Source organism: Rutilus rutilus, assembly GCF_951802725.1.
Source record: "Rutilus rutilus genome assembly, chromosome: 9".
Lineage (NCBI taxonomy): Eukaryota > Metazoa > Chordata > Actinopteri > Cypriniformes > Leuciscidae > Rutilus > Rutilus rutilus.
In genome coordinates, this window is record NC_140223.1 from 25,527,848 (window position 1) to 25,545,923 (window position 18,076).

Sequence of the window (18,076 nt, forward strand, 5' to 3'; positions counted from 1 at the left end):
CAGTATAAAAACAGATATTATTAAACAAATAAGACTTGTTTGCAGGCACTGTGGAAAGGCCTACAGTATGTGTTTCTATCTATCTATCTATCTATCTATCTATCTATCTATCTATCTATCTATCTATCTATCTATCTATCTATCTATCTATCTATCTATCTATCTATCTATCTATCTATCTATCTATCATTTGTGTGTATAAACAGTCCTTTTTCATACTGCATGAGTGTGTGTTTGTGTATTTATTTCTGTAAAAACTAGCATAACACAAAAATAGAAAGAATAAAAAATAACAAAATAAATAAAAACTAAAGTATAATGAATGTCCAGCATATAACAGAAAAATAGGGCTTAAAAAAAAAAAATATATATATATATATAATTTTTTTTTTTTTAATGGGGTTCTATTATGCCCTTTTACTACTTAATCTTGATTTTGGGGTGTACTGTACTGCTATTTTACATTATTACAGCTCCTCTCTCCCCAGTCTGGCCCAAACGCGACTATTTCCTGTTTGTTTGAAACCCCTCCTTCCGAAATACGAAATGTGCTGTGATTGGTCAGTGGGCCCAGTGTGTTGTGATTGGCAGTGCTTAGCACATGTTCAGGAAATGTCCAGCCCCTCCATAATTGCGAGTTCTACTCTACTGTAAATATTAAGGATGGCGGCAATTTCAAACCAATTTGAGCCCAATTCAGACCCTGACAATGTTAACAAACAATAGGATCGTCCAGAACAGATTTCACGCACGGACTTTGCAAGCACGGATTTCACAGGACGTTTCAGAGTGGTATGTTTTTTGTGTAATTTTCTTATACATTTTATGAACCCGATGCTATATACAATTTAATCATGATATTTGTTGGAAAACTAAGGTAATACAAACAGTAATCGATCACAAAACCAAGGTTAATTTTCCTAAGGGGCGATGAACAAAAGCGAAAGCTTACAAAAAGCGAAAGCTTACAAAAGCTACAGTAGACACTATATCAACACTAATGTTGGCTAGCAGGCAAGCGGAGCAACAAAAAAAAAAAAAACGTATAATTGGAACTGTTAATATAGAAAACGCAACTACAAATAATAAGACATACTTACAAGTTGTGATCCACAAACAACAGATTTTACTGACAAAGTGGGAACTGCTCCATTTCAGGAGAAGCTTTTGTGCGTAGCCTGCATTGTGGTTCTGGAAGCTGTTCTCCACGTAAAATGTGCAGCACACAGATAAGCGCTGGGGTTATAATATTCAAGAACAGTGTTGAAAATCTATTTTAACCACTCTAAGTTTGTCAGCCTTAGGAATGTCAAACAAATGAGTTTTGGAAAAGGCGTGGAAAAAACAGTGTGTCTTTGACATAGCAGCAGCTCACAGGCCTCATCCGTTTTTTTTTTTGCATATTCCGTGGGCGGGGATTATTTAAATGAGTAAAATTGTGACTTCACAAAGCCCAGAAAAAACGCATTGTAGGCCAAACGAGTCGTTCGTTATAGTTCTTGGACAGTGGATTCTGTTAAATAGAATATATCTCCCTTTTGAGTGGACTTTGAGCTTTGTAACCTTGCAGATATTTTTTATGCTCAAACAGCAACATCACACATGAACTAAAGTTGAAAAAGTGCAAAAACATAATAGGACCCCTTTTAAATTACATTTAATAAAGTTAACATTTAATTATGATATGCCAAATATTTTGAATTAATCACATTTTATTGCAAAGATTCATTTATTTGTTGAGAAAAGTCCCCAAATGCAGATTTTTGTGGCAGATAAAACATTGATAGTGTCTATGGTTTATTTCTATATTACTGTATATAGCATACAATCCACAGTAATCCATTTAGAGTTTGTCAGTTTGTCTGCATGTGCTGTTTTTAATTCATTGGTTTAAGGAGCCCATGCAGAATGATGCCTTTGGCTGGGACACTAAATTAACATTAAATGGACATGTTTAATTGACAGCTCAAGAGAATAATACAGTCATGATCACGGTCAATGAGGCCATTGATGATTATCTGGAAATAACATCACTACAGATAGTCTCTTGTTGTGGCACATGAGAGAATGGCAGGGAAATTCAATAAGGCACTATTATGTTCTCATTAAATGCATCCATTGGGGACATAAATGGAACATAATTAGTAAAATAGCAGTAATCAGCGACTGGTTTCTATTTTGGGGGTTGCCTGGCTTTCCTCAGTGCCACACTGACTCTGTGACATTACGGCTGCCATTCTTCATGTTCAAGACAAAAAAAAAACGCTCAACACTTTCAATGAAGTTAAGCCAAGACATGCCCTCTCTATTCCCGTCGCATACGTCTGTTTAACATTTAGCACTGCTTCAAACTAATATAGCTTGATCTTTTGGGTCTGACAGCCAAAATCCATTCCAAGATGGAGATTATTTAATATGCTTTTACGATTTTTATTTGAGACAGTATTCCTCATGGAATCGCACCTCAGATGGAAATTATTTACGCTTGAGGTAGCCTGACTGCAAAAGCCACAAAAAAGGATGCCTCATGCAATATTTAAGAAAAACAGCTTTTGGTAAACAGATCTTCTCTGAATATATTCTATAGCTTGAACTTTTCATCTTTGTCCTGGCTTTCATTTCTTCCAAACAGTGTAAATCTAAATCAAGGCCAAATCATACATAAACACTCCAGAGTATCCAGGCATTTTTCAAGTCTCATCCTTCAAGTTAAACATTTAAATATGATGCAAGTTGCAGTCTTAAAAATAAAGGTTGTAAAACGGTGTTTTCACAACGATGCATTATAGATTTCATAGATGCAACGAAACTTTTAGTGAACAGTTCTTAACCTTTTTTAATTTTTTTTCATTGTTTGAAGAACATTTTATTCATTTAAAGAACTGTTTTCCACTATAAAGAACCATTTATTTAATAAAAAAGTTCCATGGATGTTAAAGTTTCTTTATGTAACCATAAATGCCAATAAAGAACCTTTATTTTTTAGTGTATGTTTTTATTTCTGATAAAATTTTCTTTATAATCTTTGAAATGTGACAAAATGTGATACATGTGATAGTCCACAACCCAATCAAATTACAGTATTTTTCCAGTAAGGGGAAAGCCTTCATTATGTAGCTGAATCAAACTAAAATACTAGAGCAGACACATAAAAAGCACTTTGGCTGAAGACTGGCAAGGCCTGCACTGCGGGTCACTGCTTTGGATAAAGACAGACGTGGCTGCCTGGGTGAGAGACAGAGTTCTAGTACAGGTCAGGCGTCCCTTCTCGCCCGTTTCGGCGAACCGTCCATCTCTCATCAAAGACAAAGCCAACGGAGTGGGAAAACTCTTTTCTGTTGAAATTAATGATCGTTCCAACGGCCCTCTTCCCAGAGATAATTAGCACAGACTTTGAGGTTAAGCATGCCTAAGGGGAAGTGACTTTGTGTAGGTCAAAAACAATCGGAGGGGTTTGTGGGTGAAAGAATCGGTGCGAAAGTTTCTAGCTTGGAAATGGTGGCCACGGGTCTTCAGCTTACCAAACTTTTTGCAACAAAGGAAGCTTCAGTGGAAACTATCATAGAGGACTTTATTTCAAGTTTATTTCAAGGCTAGACACAATAATGAAAGTCATTCGGGGAAAGGTGTGTTTAAGAGTTGTTTCAATATGTTCTCCATCAGTTTTCAAATGTCATTTGAAAGATCATTTGAATCACATTCACTGTTCTCTCCTGATTTTCCTAATTAGCTTAAAGAAATACTGTAGATTGGCAGAGAAATGAAAATCATTATTCACACACCCTCTTTTTTTCCCCAGTGGAACACCAAAGGACAATTTTTAAAGAGTAAGACAGACCATACATGGACTCCATACAGTCACAATTCATAGTAACCAAGGCTCTCAAGATCCAAAAATGGACATTTTCGTTCTTTTGAACTTTCTATTCATCAATGAATCCTGCATAAAATGGACCATGTGACTTGCAAACTCTGATCACAGTTGATATTTTATTTAGACCTAAGACCAAAAATCCCAATTTTGGGGGGTCTAAATCCCATAAGAGCAGTATATATTTCCCTTCAATTGCTGCTATTAGATTTGATAACCTTTCAACCACTCCCAGTGAGACTACTTAACCAAGCCATATGTAACTGGAAGGCTCCATTCTATCACCAAGTTATTATCCAGTACGGGACTGTTGCCATCCATCAAACAAAAGACCACGCGCACCGTTATTCAACGGAAATGGTGCCTCCCTCATTCTCCACCTCCAACAAATCAATACATGCCACTACTCTCCATCTCTTGACACTGTCTTTTTTCTTCATCTCCCTCCTTACAGTCAACAAAAAAAAAAAAAAAGAAGTAATTATACAAGAGAAAGTGTTGACAATCAATACACAAGTCAGGTTAAGTTAAGGTCTGAGGTGGTCCAGGTATGCTGGTCCTCCATCAGCTGTCCGCTATAGTGCTGACGTTGACAAAGGGCACGAACGCAACACCGGGACGCCTGTCCACTGTGACCGCAGACTTTCAATTTTTTTGTCACGGACAGCCATTTTGAAGCAATTAGCACCTGAATGACTGTTTCAAGCTACGTTAAACTCCAGGAAACGGACGCTAAGAAGAAGTATTATTGGACACCTAGCACAGTCAGCTACGCGCCATCGCATGGCAAAAAATGCTGATTGGAAATCGGTGGATGTCAGCTTTATTCAGTGTGACATGACGCTTGGGAAGAGTGCTGAGACCGAGTGTGTTTTGCACAGCTAGCATGAGAAGTTTTCATTAGCATACTACCAAACTACTTGTACTGTTATTGGAATACAAAAAGTTTAGACAACTTGGATTAAAAAGAAAAACGCATTATAATTTGACTCCACTACCCGAAGATAGCAACGTAATGCAACACAATGAAGTAATGTTTTAAAAAGTGTGTAATTTCTGTGCTGTTTATTTACTATGGATATGATAATGGAGGAGTGTGAGTGGCATAATAACAAAACGTTTTGGATAGAACATAAATTACACACATTTTAAAGTGTGAAACACACATTTTAAAATATCCAATATAAGTATTTCTTCCTATTAATGAGTACAGATAAAATAAAGAACCTAATGCAGGATTACACAGAGATTATATCTAGTTAATTGATTATGACAAAAAAGCGCCTTAGGTTGCCTCCGAATATGACATGAGAATTAGAGAGCTGGATAACAGACCAGTGACATGCAAATAAATGGCTCCATGATTTTTCAATTTCATAGATTTCTTTTCCATCATTAATCCCGACGCTGACGTCTTCTCACTTTTGACACGACTGAACTTTATAATTCACTGGTGGAGGTCGGAGGTCAACAGGAGAGGGAAAGGAAAATAAGTCCCTCAGAGGAAAGCGAGAAGAAAAAAAAAATCTGACATCCAATTTTCGACTTGATTTATCAGTGTAAAGCCAAAATTGATAGTGTGTCATTACTGGGCTCAGAGCTGTCTGGCAACGTCCTATCAAAGCCTTCTCCTTCTGATTTAGCAGCACAGATCAATACAACCCTATACTGTTTCAATTTGAGAAGTATTGATTTTCTGATGCCGACTCAATACAGGGGACATTCATCATCAGGCAAGCATAAAGTATGATCGAACTGAAGATTCCTGGGTTGGAGTTGGTTATTTGGCTTTCAGCTCATGCAGCCATTGAAGAATTGCAATGCAGCGTTGCATCTTCGCATCTCTTGGTGCGTCATCCCTGACGGATTATTACATTTTACACAATGGAGAACATTTATTTATCTAATAACGTGCACAACTGCTTCTCTGGTTCTGTTTGTTAAAATACAAAAGCATTTCCAGTTGCTCCGCAGAAAATAATGGCGAAAATCAAAGGGGTGCTCCAAAGGATCATGGGAACATTTGTGTTTTCAGAAGCCTAAATGTGAAAACATTATTTCGATCATTTTTCACGTGTCCCTGGGCTGTAGCACAAAGTAAAAGGAGAAAACCAATCGGAGTGCGTTCATGCTTAAAGACACACACAAACACGCTAATACAAATATATTTTCAGGCGGACATGCTAACACACACATATGCAAAGTACACACACACACACACACATGCTTCAGAACACCGCAGGCTTTCTATTTTACAGAAGCTGCATAAATGGGAAAGTTAATGTAGCATTGAATAAGACTAAGCTGCTCAGCTGTAACAACGCCTTGAGCTCATGAGCATATTGCATCATTTTTCTTCTCCAGCAGGTTACCATTAAATTTGAATTTGTTGGAAGTTTTGTGGGACCATTTACAATGTGCCCCAGCTCAATAACCTTTTGTCTCAATGCAAATGTTATGCCTTCCAGGTGGTTTTCATAAATATTTGAATAAGTCTGAATGGTGGCAGAGACTTTCAGCCAATTCACCATAGATTTTTTGTATGTTGTGTAGTTGGTGTTCAATGCACTTCATTATTATGGCATGAAGGACTTTGAGGTGATGAATTTAAGGCAGCATTTGACAGTTTCGATACCACAATTATATTAAATTATTATATTATATTCAGAAAATGGTCAGACTACTGTCATTTATGGAGGATTGTCAGTGCCATATTAGTAAATACATTTTTAATTAACTAAAAAGGTTAATAAATGCAAATGAATGAATGAATGAAATATATATACACATATGAAAAATATATGAACATGGAATTCACAATCTAACATAGTAAGTAAATAAACAAAAATAAATTTATAATTAAATCAATCTGCTAGAAAACACATAAAACTGTAATGAATCAAACTCAACAATACTTATCAAAATAACAAAAAAATATAATAGTAAAAAAACAAATACAAAAGGCTATAAAACAAGGAAACCTACATCAAACATTAGAACAAACCGCAGCGAGTTATATCTTTTCTTTTATACTGTAAGCACACGGGACATAAAATATGTGGTCTAAACACAGCCTCAAAATAAAACTAGGACAACCTACATACATATTTAGCTATGAATGTGATACAGTGCCGTTACAGCACCGCTAATGTAAGGTCTGTGTCTGACATCATGTCAAAAAAACAAGTTCTGACAGATACAATTATGGGATGTCTAGAATCTTTGGATTCATCAAAACTGATAACAGAAGTACAATCAGTGAAAGCAGCTGAGCTATGTTCTCTATTTCTACTCACACAGTTCAAGCCGATGTTTCTTATTGAAATGGGTAAACATGATGCCATCATGGACATTCAACCATCTGCAGTGGATTTCACAAATTTAATAAGAAACCCACAGCCACTGTTTCTGCAAATCGAGCCAATTTGGAAGGCAAATAAGTACTTGTGCTTGGACTGTGTGTGTTTGTGTACACATGTTTGTAAGTGGGTCTACTGGCTAACAGCCAATGTTGGCAGAGAGAATCTCAATCCAGTGATCATATATTTTTATATATAAAACTTTTATTGTATATTTAATGCAAATGTGTCATGTGTGTTCACACATTTTTAAATTGCTTAAAACGTATGAAAGATTTAATTGTATCAAAGATGCATTTTCTGAAAATGTCTTATGTTTTAATAGTTATATTGAGTGTTGCTTTACAAATACATTTGTCTTGTTTGTAGTCGTATATGTCTTCATGTTGTAAGGTAAGTCAAGGTTAAAGCAGATTTTAAACACTAGTAATTCAAAGTGCTGTACGTAGGCATGATAAAGTAAAAAAAAAAAAAAAAAAACATACACACATTACAATTAAAATATGAAAAGATTAGAAGTCACATAAATTAAAATAAGCATTACATTACTGTGTAATTGCTAGCCATGTCGCCAAGAGGAATTGCTAAATTAATGATTGTTTTCCAAAATGACTTTCATTGGTCAAACAAACAGATAGTCTCACCACAAACTCATCATTGGTTGAGACACAAATGGCTTACTTATAGTTGTCTCAGCATATTAAACTGGGTTAGGAGAAAGTGTTGTAATTGTATTACAAGTATTATATTTGATTATTACTTTACCACATTCCAAATTGTTATGTGCTCTGGTTGTTGTTTCTTAACTTCCGTCTTGCTCGTGATGTTTAGTTAAAACGGTCACTTTGTACAGAATTATGTCTCTAGATCTTGAATTATATTCAGTCTGTTTGTGTGTTTGGTGGGAAACGGAACTCAAGTCAGTATTTTTTTAACTGGACCCTTGAGACCACCGTAACAACTGCCAGGTGCTCCAATGTGACACTGAGAGGGAGCTTTTCACAAACACACACACACGCACGCATGCACGCACACACAGCCTGACCACCAGTGATCTGTCTCTGAGGATTCAGTGGCCTGGTGTGGTAATTGAGTTTGCTGACCTGTAGACTGACCCGGTTGGAGAGCAAGAAAATGACATTAAATAGGAGTCACATAAAAGGCCTGGCTGTGTGTGTTTGTGTCACATAGGTAATAGTGTAATACTCGCCCCTAAAAAAACCGTACACAGACCATCAACAGGATACAAGCTAGACACATACACAAATACACACACACTTACATCCGCAGGTGTTTCTTCAACTACAGCAGATTTATGTCTCAGGTGTTCAGATTTTATTAAAGGAACAGATTACAATCATTTTCTTTTCTTTTTTTGATATGTGATGGTCGCATCTTGCAAACTTTTCACCATGCATTTCTCTTTTATTTTACACAATATATTAATTTAAACAGCAATATTACTGTTTTTTTCTGTATTTTGACCAAATAAATGCAGCTTCGGTGAGCACAAGAGGCTTCTTTCAAAAACATTAAGCATCACGCTAAATTTCTGAATGGTAGTGTACGTATATACAGATGGAAATTTGTTAGCAGACTAAATTAAACAAACAAGTCATAGTATGAAAAGTGTTTTAGAGTTTATTTCAGTAAATTAAAGTTCAGTGAAATTTAAATAACTGAGTTCATGCAATGAAGGAGATTGGTTTAATCAACAGATACTCAAAATATTAAGTTATCTGAGCCACATAAATTATCAGGTGATTTGACAAAAGAAAAAATGTAGTGATAACATATCATGAAAATATATATATATTTTTTTTACAGTGAACAGGCCTTAGAGTGCCCATAGTTGAAGAAACACCCCCACACGTGCACAAAGCTGTACCTCTGTGCTACTGTGCCCCACGCTCCGTGTTTATTGGTGAGGATGTTGAGGATCTTCTGTTTCAGCTGATTGGCTGTCACGTGATCACGGTGTTTGGCAGCACTGATGAGGTGATCACACATCGTCTCCTCTTCTTTCCTGTCTGCCGCATACTGTGCGCAGTTAGACTGACCAAAATATGGATGAAAGAAAGAGAGAGAGATTAACATCTCTGTCACAATGAGTCAGCATACTGAAACCAAGAATGATGCTACTGCATGAAGCAGGACTGAGGGATAGTTCATCCAAAAATGAAAATCCTGTCATCATTTACTCACCCTCCACTACGTTCCAAACCTGCATGACTTTCTTTGTTCTGCAGGACACAAAAGAAGATATTGGGCCCTATCATACATGCGGCACAATGCAGCGCAAGTGTTTTTTGCTAGTTTCAGCCTGACGCAGTTATCATTTTCACGTCCTGCGCCACGTTGTTTAAATAGCAAATGCATTTGCGCGCTGGTCTGAAAACGAGGTGTGTTCAGGCACATTGATGGCGCGTTGCTATTTTGAGGCAATTGAAGTCTTAAGTCGATGGCGCAGTATTTATTTATTTTTGTTATTTAAAGAGTGCGTTAGTAATATGCACCTATAGGTGGGTCCACAACGCGCGTACACTCTTCTTATTACACACACAAGGACTTGCAGCAGCACACAATATAGACAATATATTAAAAATAAAAGGATTACAATGTAAAAGAATTATATTGTGTACATAAAGATATGGTGGAATCAGTCCCGTAGATGGTCTGCTTGCGTGCTTTAACCTCGCGCGCGAGCAGATCCGTTTGCGCTCTGGAGACGCGTTATGTCTTTCCACGTGCAAATTCCGCCATGTTAATAGCAATATTTGCACTTTATGCCCAAAACACACCCATTACTCATTAAGACAATAGGGACAACCCTTTTAGACCATGCGCGGGCGCACCGACCATTTTTCCCGTCGTTAAAGGTAGGGTATGGGATTTGCAAAACGGCCGGCAGATTTTGAAAATACACAACTCAAATGGTCCTACCTTCTTTCCTCCTACGCTGGCCCTGACTCCACCCATTCATGTGGAGGGAGGGGGATGGGGGGAGGGGGGTATGGTACGACCGTTTGATTGACGAACTTACTGTCCAATGATTCTAGGTGGTCTTGGAAATGATTGGCTGGAGTTTTTCGAGTCCTGCCCATTCCACAGATGATTAAACTGCTTAATTTTCATTTCAGTGCTTCTAACTCAGTGGCTGTAAGTGTGTTAGGAATAGGATTTCAAGTGATTTTGAAAAAATGGACAAAAAAGAGAATCACATACCCCACCTTTAAACTAGCAAAAGTGGATTCGGATACACCCTAACTGCACCTGCGCTGTGCGCTTTAGACCATGCGCTTAGTTGGTCAAAATAGGGCCCAATATAAACAAAGTACCAGTGTCCATACAACAAAAGTCAATGAGGTCCAGTGTTGCTTTAGGACCCTTACTGACTTTCATTATGAGGACAATAACAGTGTTCTGCAGAAGAAAGGAAGGTTTGGAATGACTAATTTAAATTTTTGGGTGAACTGTCCCTTTAAGAACCAAGAATGTCTTCCATTACTTTACCATTTGAACATATATTGTAGCACTCCCCCCTTTAAAGTTTACTTTGTACACAGACACAATCTTAAAATAGGCACTATAAAAAGCACTGAGACTAAAAGGCCTCTCAGACTAAGGGTGACATGAAGCAGCCAGCAGACTTTATCTTCTCCGCTACAATAAGATTGTCTTCCCACGTGGACCCCAGGGGGGATCTCTTGCTAATATTCAAAATCTAATTTGCTAACACAAGCTGGTGGGGTGCAGGGGAACCGGGAGGAGGGGCGAGACGAAGTAATTGAATTTCCTTCCTTATATTTGAATTCTGTCAGATACTATACCTCGACATATTCTTCAAACGGCCGATAACTCAATCTCCCGGTGTCATCTCGCCTTACTGTGCGCCGCGCTGACAAATATCAAACGTTATTTATCACTTCAAGGGAGGATATGAGGGTTGAAAGTGACACCAGCTTAATTGTAAAAATATCTAATCTGCTTACAAAATCTTCAATCTGCAGACGGAGGTAATAAAGAAGAGGAAGACCGAGAAGAGGCAAGACGACATCTTGAGAGGCAAGACAACATCTTCCGTTAGCTGGTGACATCGCATATCTAGCGCCTGCTGCGTTTTATCTAGCAGGTCAAGGATCCTCAAGAGCAGTATATAAAACAACCGTCTCAGACAGGCTGTGCGATCCAGATAAGAAACTCATCACTCCATCACTGCATGCACTAGTGTGTTTCTGAGAAAGAGTGTGTGTATCCCTCATACTGATGTCATGCACGTGCCTTCAGAGTTTCATATCATAGATACATGTTTCAACAGTAAGTGTTGCTAAACCTTGATTTACATTTGCAGCACCCACTACATCACTGTCAGAATAGTACAGATAGGCTGATATGATATTCTAAGTAGTTAATGTAACATTAATCTTCACATTTAATATATTACATTGAAGTTATGATGTACACAAGGGTGCATTATGTTGTGAACTAAAGGCTAAAGCATGCTATTACTCTTTGGTAAAAGTACACTATCTTTTCATGAATACCTTTATAATTCTATTCTATTCTATTCTATTCTATTCTATTCTATTCTATTCTATTTTTGTGCCTATAACACTGTACCTTACTTTTCAGAGGGCGCTAATGAATAATTTAGGGAACAGTTATTATATTTCTGTTGTAATTGGTATAAAACATTGGTATAAATCTCTGTTAGCCATTGTTTTGTAAAGCCATGTCTTTTACATAATAAATACCCAAGGCTTTAAACAGTCAGTTGTAATTGGTATGAAATAAAATAATATGAATACAAATCCCCTTCAGTCATGACTATATTCACAATTCATCCTGTCCTCAAACGTCCTCATACACACATATACATATACACACATATATATATATACATATACATATACATATATATATATATATATATATATATACAATTTCAACCAAGAGGTCAGTGTGAGTTTGAATAGTCTCACATTGACATTACAGTACAGAACAGCTCTTTCGGCATCATCCTGAATATTGTATAAGCATTTGTTTCATGTGTCATAGAACGGAAGAGAGGCTCTCCGGAGTGTGTGTAAATGTCACATCCATTTGAATTTTCCGGCAAAAAGTCCTTCACATAAAAATCATGACTTTCAAAGGCGATCTACTGTCGGAGGTCGGGAGAAGGTCTCGTTTTTTAAAGTTTCGTTACACGCGGTTCACAAATTGGCAATAAAAAAGCGATTAATGCATGAAAATTCTTGAATATGGCCCTTTTAACAGACAGAAGTACTAATGTAAAGACTATTTTCTGTCTCTTGATGCAAAAACATAATAGGTTTAAAATGAGACATGAATACAATCTCTAAATTGTAAGGAAATTGTTTCTTACTTTTCAGAGGGTGCTTACATGTAATTTAGGGAAGGGTTATTAAATTTCTCTCTACTGAGCTAATATATGTGGATTAATCCCCTTTAGAAGGCATGAGCAAAGGATTATGGGCCACCCCCGCTGATAGCTTTACTAGAGATTTCCTCTGATTCTCGAAAACAGATTTTATTGTAGATTATTCATGTTTCATATGGATTCAGTGTGGGATTAGACTTCTGTTCTGGGATTGATTATAATCTGGTTTGTGTTAGAAGATCTAGCTACTTAATTCAGGCTTGTAGTTAATATACTGAGTCATATTACACCATAAAATATCTAAAATCCTGTAAGGGATCTATAAAATGTGTATTCATGTGCTTTTGGTTTAAAATGATTCTCTACCTCAAACTCTGCATGCTTGTGGACGTCCTCGGCTCGCTGTCTGTTGAGGATAAACTCTGCTTCATTGGCCACTCGAACGATGTGATCCTTCATGGCATGACAAAGGAGTCTAGAATGAAGAAAAAAAAGAGGAATGGGAATTTAAATAATGACATTGAGTCAGTCCCCAAACACGCATAAAGTACACACAATCAATCCTGCAAATGTTACACCCATATAGAAATTGCAATCATTCATCTTTTATGGGATCTATAGGTTACTTTGTGTTAATTGTCATTTTACACATCGGTATGTCAGCTTTGTTTTAATTTAAGAACCTTGGTGTTTCTGTGGAACATAATACTGAGCATAATTTCTCCTCCCCGTCCCGCAGAGGGGCTTCAATCTGGTACGGCATTCAAATGGCCATACTTCTTTAAGTGTTGACAAGCAATAAATAGCATTTGGAGTGCAAAGGAGGGGAAAAAATGTTAACAACCTTATTCCCAGCATAATAACAGTACACAATTGAATCTAGGGCATGACTTTACTTCTTCAGTACTGGATAAGAAGTTATGCGGCATGAAGAGTGTGTTAAAAAGTCCACAGCAACACATTTAGTATTTCTAGTGTTTCAAAATGCAAAAACTGTTGTGAGCTTGGTGACTTATATGATGGTGCAAGCGAAACAGAACAGGGGCTCCAAATCAGTGGCACAGGGGCCACATACATCCCAAACTGTGACATGGTGTGGTTCGTAAATCACAGATGCCCTACCAAAATTAATGCATCACAAATAAACTGGAATAGACTGCTGCATAAACACTGCAAGGCTGAAAGTTCCTGCATTTAATTCAGAACTAACTCCACATGCTTAGTTTTACACAGTACTTTAAAACTTGTAATACAGTTTATTATTAGAACATAAGCAGACGTTCCAAGAGGCCAAACACAACATTAGTCTCATTAAATAGTTCAAATAAACTATCCGTCGCATATATAGAGTGTAACTGCAGGTTTCTGGAAGAAAAAAAACACCTTCATTCTGTCCAGAGATTTTTGCTTTCATACAATCCTTTAAAGACAGACCTAACATCAGCTCTTAGGTTAAGTGATTTATGTTTAAAATAATTTATCATAATTATTGGATTTTGTATACATTTTTATTTGTTTTATTTTTGTAAATAAATATTTGTCATTTCAACAATTAAAAATACTCTACACACTACAGTTTAATTAAAGGTCATTAAGTGTTTTTTTTAAGTCTCTTGTGCTCACTTAGTCTCAGGAAGGGCCTCTGCCAAAAGAGCCAAAACTTAGCAAAAGACATATTTAAGTCAGTTAATTTAATTCCTTTTTTTTTTTTGTAAATCACTATGATGTAAATGAAAGTTTCTTCCAGACGATTACTTTTGCACAACATCCACTGAGGTAGGATTTGGAATGAGGGCCAGTGACAGACAGACCGAGAGACAGATAGACAGACAGGTAGAGAGGGTGAATGACTGATGTGCCAGCACCCTGGACAGCGACTGTCTCTGCTGACTCAGCCTGATTGTCTGAATGTGTGTGTGTGTGTGTGTGTGGGTGTGTGTACAGATGGGTCAGCAGATGGGTGTGCAGGCTGATCCACCCTGGATCAGCTCGACAACAACGAAAGCCTAAACCTGACAAACACATGGACACACACACATACACAATCTTTCAGTGAGATAGAAAAGTAGACTTAAGAAACAACAACAGAGAAAGACTGAAAACGAGACCATTAACATGATGTACACATTCTAGACAAGGTTTATACAACCACCCACTCTCAACATGCTTATCTCAGCATATTTTACACTCTGTTCAACCACTAACTCACACAAACTGTGGCCACACTACCGGGACGGGAGGCTTAGGGGCTAATCTGGTCCCATTCCTTGTTATCAGTGATGCCGTGGTAACCCGTCAACCGAACAGACCAGCACCAGATAACCAGTTTGAAGTGACATAAGCTACAGTGATCTGTGAGCTAGTAATGGTGTTTCAGGAGCAGACATGAGACTTTACCTTCCCTCGTTGATAAGCTCAATGAAAGCCAGGCCAGCGTTCTTCTGTATCGAGTTCTGCCACTCCTGAAAGAAACAACATTTGTCATTCGTATGTGGATTGTGTCCTTTTGTCTATCAGTATGCTTAAATACAGCTTGTGCAAGAGGGGAAATAGTGCAGTGATAATTACTATTTTATATATTACCATACGCTGTCCTAGACCTCGACCTTTGATCTTAAAATCAATCCATCATAAAAATATTAACCATTAGATTTCTAATATATATCTATATCTCTATCTACACACACACACACACACACATATATATATATATATATATATATATATATATAGACATACTTGATGTATAGCCTACTTGATTTACAAGCATACTTGATGTGTAAATATCATATAAGGAAAATCAAGATAAATGTCACTTGTGAACAAAGAATTTTTATGCACAAAGTGTGAAAATATTATTTCATTTAGTGCAATTAGGATTTTTTTTTTATTGCATAAAATACAATGAAATTAGTTATACATACATATTTGTTATATATATATATATATATATATATATATATATATATATATATATATATACACACACGTGCATGACAACTGAAGGGTTAATTAATGATTACACCTAAATAAGTCCAGGTAAAAATGGATTGTATAACATCTGTAAAACAATAAATAAAAATAAAACCAGTGGCAAAAGCATCTGCAGAGAAATCTTTTCCCTAAAGTCTCACGTTAAGCCTAAGTGAAACATTTAACGATAGTGATCGCAGCAAATTGTATTGCTACGTATTTGAGAAAGCAAAGATCTATTTGAGGTCACGTATCTGCGATCGAGAGCCAAAGCCATAAAAAGCCTGGAACTTGGCCCTGTGCGTGTGCAAGCATCTTTTCTTCCTCTGCGCACAGATCCGTAAACACAGGAGAGATGTAATTGCTGAATGAAACTGAATCCTCTTGCCCCTTAAACACAGCCATTTCCTCTCTGTGAGCACCCAGTGACAGATCACCGAAGACCTCCGTCTCGAGACCGGCCCTCTCGCCTTGCCTCCAGCGCTTTTGGAGGCCTTGGGGAACGTCTCACGCCCTCCCTCTCCCCGTTTCCCGGGCTCTCCTTCCTCCGCTGTCTCTCACACACACAGCACGGGTCTGGAGATGATTAAAAGGCAGTTGTGCTTCTCACTATGGGAAATTCTCCTCCGTTCTCTTGTTTGCTCTCAAAGGTACGGGTTGAGGGGGAAGAGCATGAGCTGGGCAGGAGTTCAAAAGGAAAGAGGGCATTTGCAAAAAGTTGGCCTCAAAAATATTCCCCTGTCCTGCGGTGAGGGGATCAGGGTGAGAGAAGAGCCACTGGGAATGGATGTGAACAGTTCCCTCAGAACGATGACATTCTTAATACATACATTCTATGGTTCTTGAGTTTTTTTTTCGTTCCCCAATTTCTTATTATTCTATGACATTTATGTTTTCTGTAAAGATCTTTTGTAAACACTTTTAAAAGGTGCTGCATGAATAAAACTTTACTTAGCCAGCGATGATGGGGAATGCTTGATCTACAAAACCAAAGTCGCTTTAAACTTTTGAAAATGTCTTTACCGTCACTTTTATTCAGTAATGACAAAAAATTTTTTTTATAAAAAAATAAACAAAACTTCCTACTGACCTTAGACTTTTGAGTGATAGTGAGTAGATTATTATTTGAAGCATAACAAACTTCTTTTTGTTAAATGCTTTTCATGAATCACATAAAAAATTGGCCATTTTAAGGGATAATTTGCCCAGAAATTCTGTGGAACACACACACACAAAAAATATTTTTTAAAGTAAGATTTTGATTGTTTTGTTTATACACTGTAAAAAAAGAAAGAAAGAAAAAAATTATATATATACACAGTGGGGAGAACAAGTATTTGATATACTGCCGATTTTGCAGGTTTTCCCACTTACAAAGCATGTAGAGGTCTGTAATTTTTATCATAGGTACTCTTCAACTGTGAGTGACGGAATCTAAAACAAAAATCCAGAAAATCACATTGTATGATTTTTAAGTAATTCATTTGCATTTTATTGCATGACGCAAGTATTTAATACATCAGAAAAGCAGAACTTAATATTTGGTACAGAAACCTTTGTTTGCAATTACAGAGATCATATGTTTCCTGTAGTTCTTGACCAGGTTTGCACACACTGCAGCAGGGATTTTGGCCCACTCCCCACAGATCCTTCAGGTTTCGGGGCTGTTGCTGGGCAGTACAGACTTTCAGCTCCCTCCAAAGATTTTCTATTGGGTTCAGGTCTGGAGACTGGCTAGGCCACTCCAGGACCTTGAGATGCTTCTTACGGAGCCACTCCTTAGTTGCCCTGGCTGTGTGTTTCGGGTCGTTGTCATGCTGGAAGACCCAGCCACGACCCATCTTCAATGCTCTAACTGAGGGAAGGAGGTTGTTGGCCAAGATCTCACAATACATGGCCCCATCCATCCTCCCCTCAATACGGTGCAGTCGTCCTGTCCCCTTTACAGAAAAGCATCCCCAAAGAATGATGTTTCCACCTCCATGCTTCACGGTTGGGATGGTGTTCTTGGGGTTGTACTCATCCTTCTTCTTCCTCCAAACACGGCGAGTGGAGTTTAGACCAAAAAGCTCTATTTTTGTCTCATCAGACCACATGACCTTCTCCCATTCCTCCTCTGGATCATCCAGATGGTCATTGGCAAACTTCAGACGGGCCTGGACATGTGCTGGCTTGAGCAGGGGGACCTTGCGTGCGCTGCAGGATTTTAATCCATGACGGCGTAGTGTGTTACTAATGGTTTTCTTTGAGACTGTGGTCCCAGCTCTCTTCAGGTCATTGACCAGGTCCTGCCGTGTTGTTCTGGGCTGATCCCTCACCTTCCTCATGATCATTGATGCCCCACGAGGTGAGATCTTGCATGGTGCCCCAGACCGAGGGAGATTGACCGTCATCTTGAACTTCTTCCATTTTCTAATAATTGCACCAACAGTTGTTGCCTTCTCACCAAGCTGCTTGCCTATTGTTCTGTAG

The 18,076-nt window shown here is 37.7% G+C and overlaps 1 protein-coding gene across 2 annotated transcripts in view; it reads right to left on the minus strand.

The window, feature by feature from the left end:
• Positions 1-18,076, minus strand: part of nbeab (neurobeachin b) — a 284,815-nt gene that overhangs the window by 98,069 nt on the left and 168,670 nt on the right. For both annotated transcript variants that reach the window (XM_084419403.1, XM_084419404.1), the window contains 3 exons: positions 15,029-15,093; positions 12,998-13,106; positions 9,119-9,285 (listed from right to left, as the gene is read on the minus strand). In XM_084419403.1, coding sequence (XP_084275529.1) covers positions 9,119-9,285; positions 12,998-13,106; positions 15,029-15,093 — 341 coding nt within the window. The remainder of the gene's footprint in view (positions 1-9,118; positions 9,286-12,997; positions 13,107-15,028; positions 15,094-18,076) is intronic.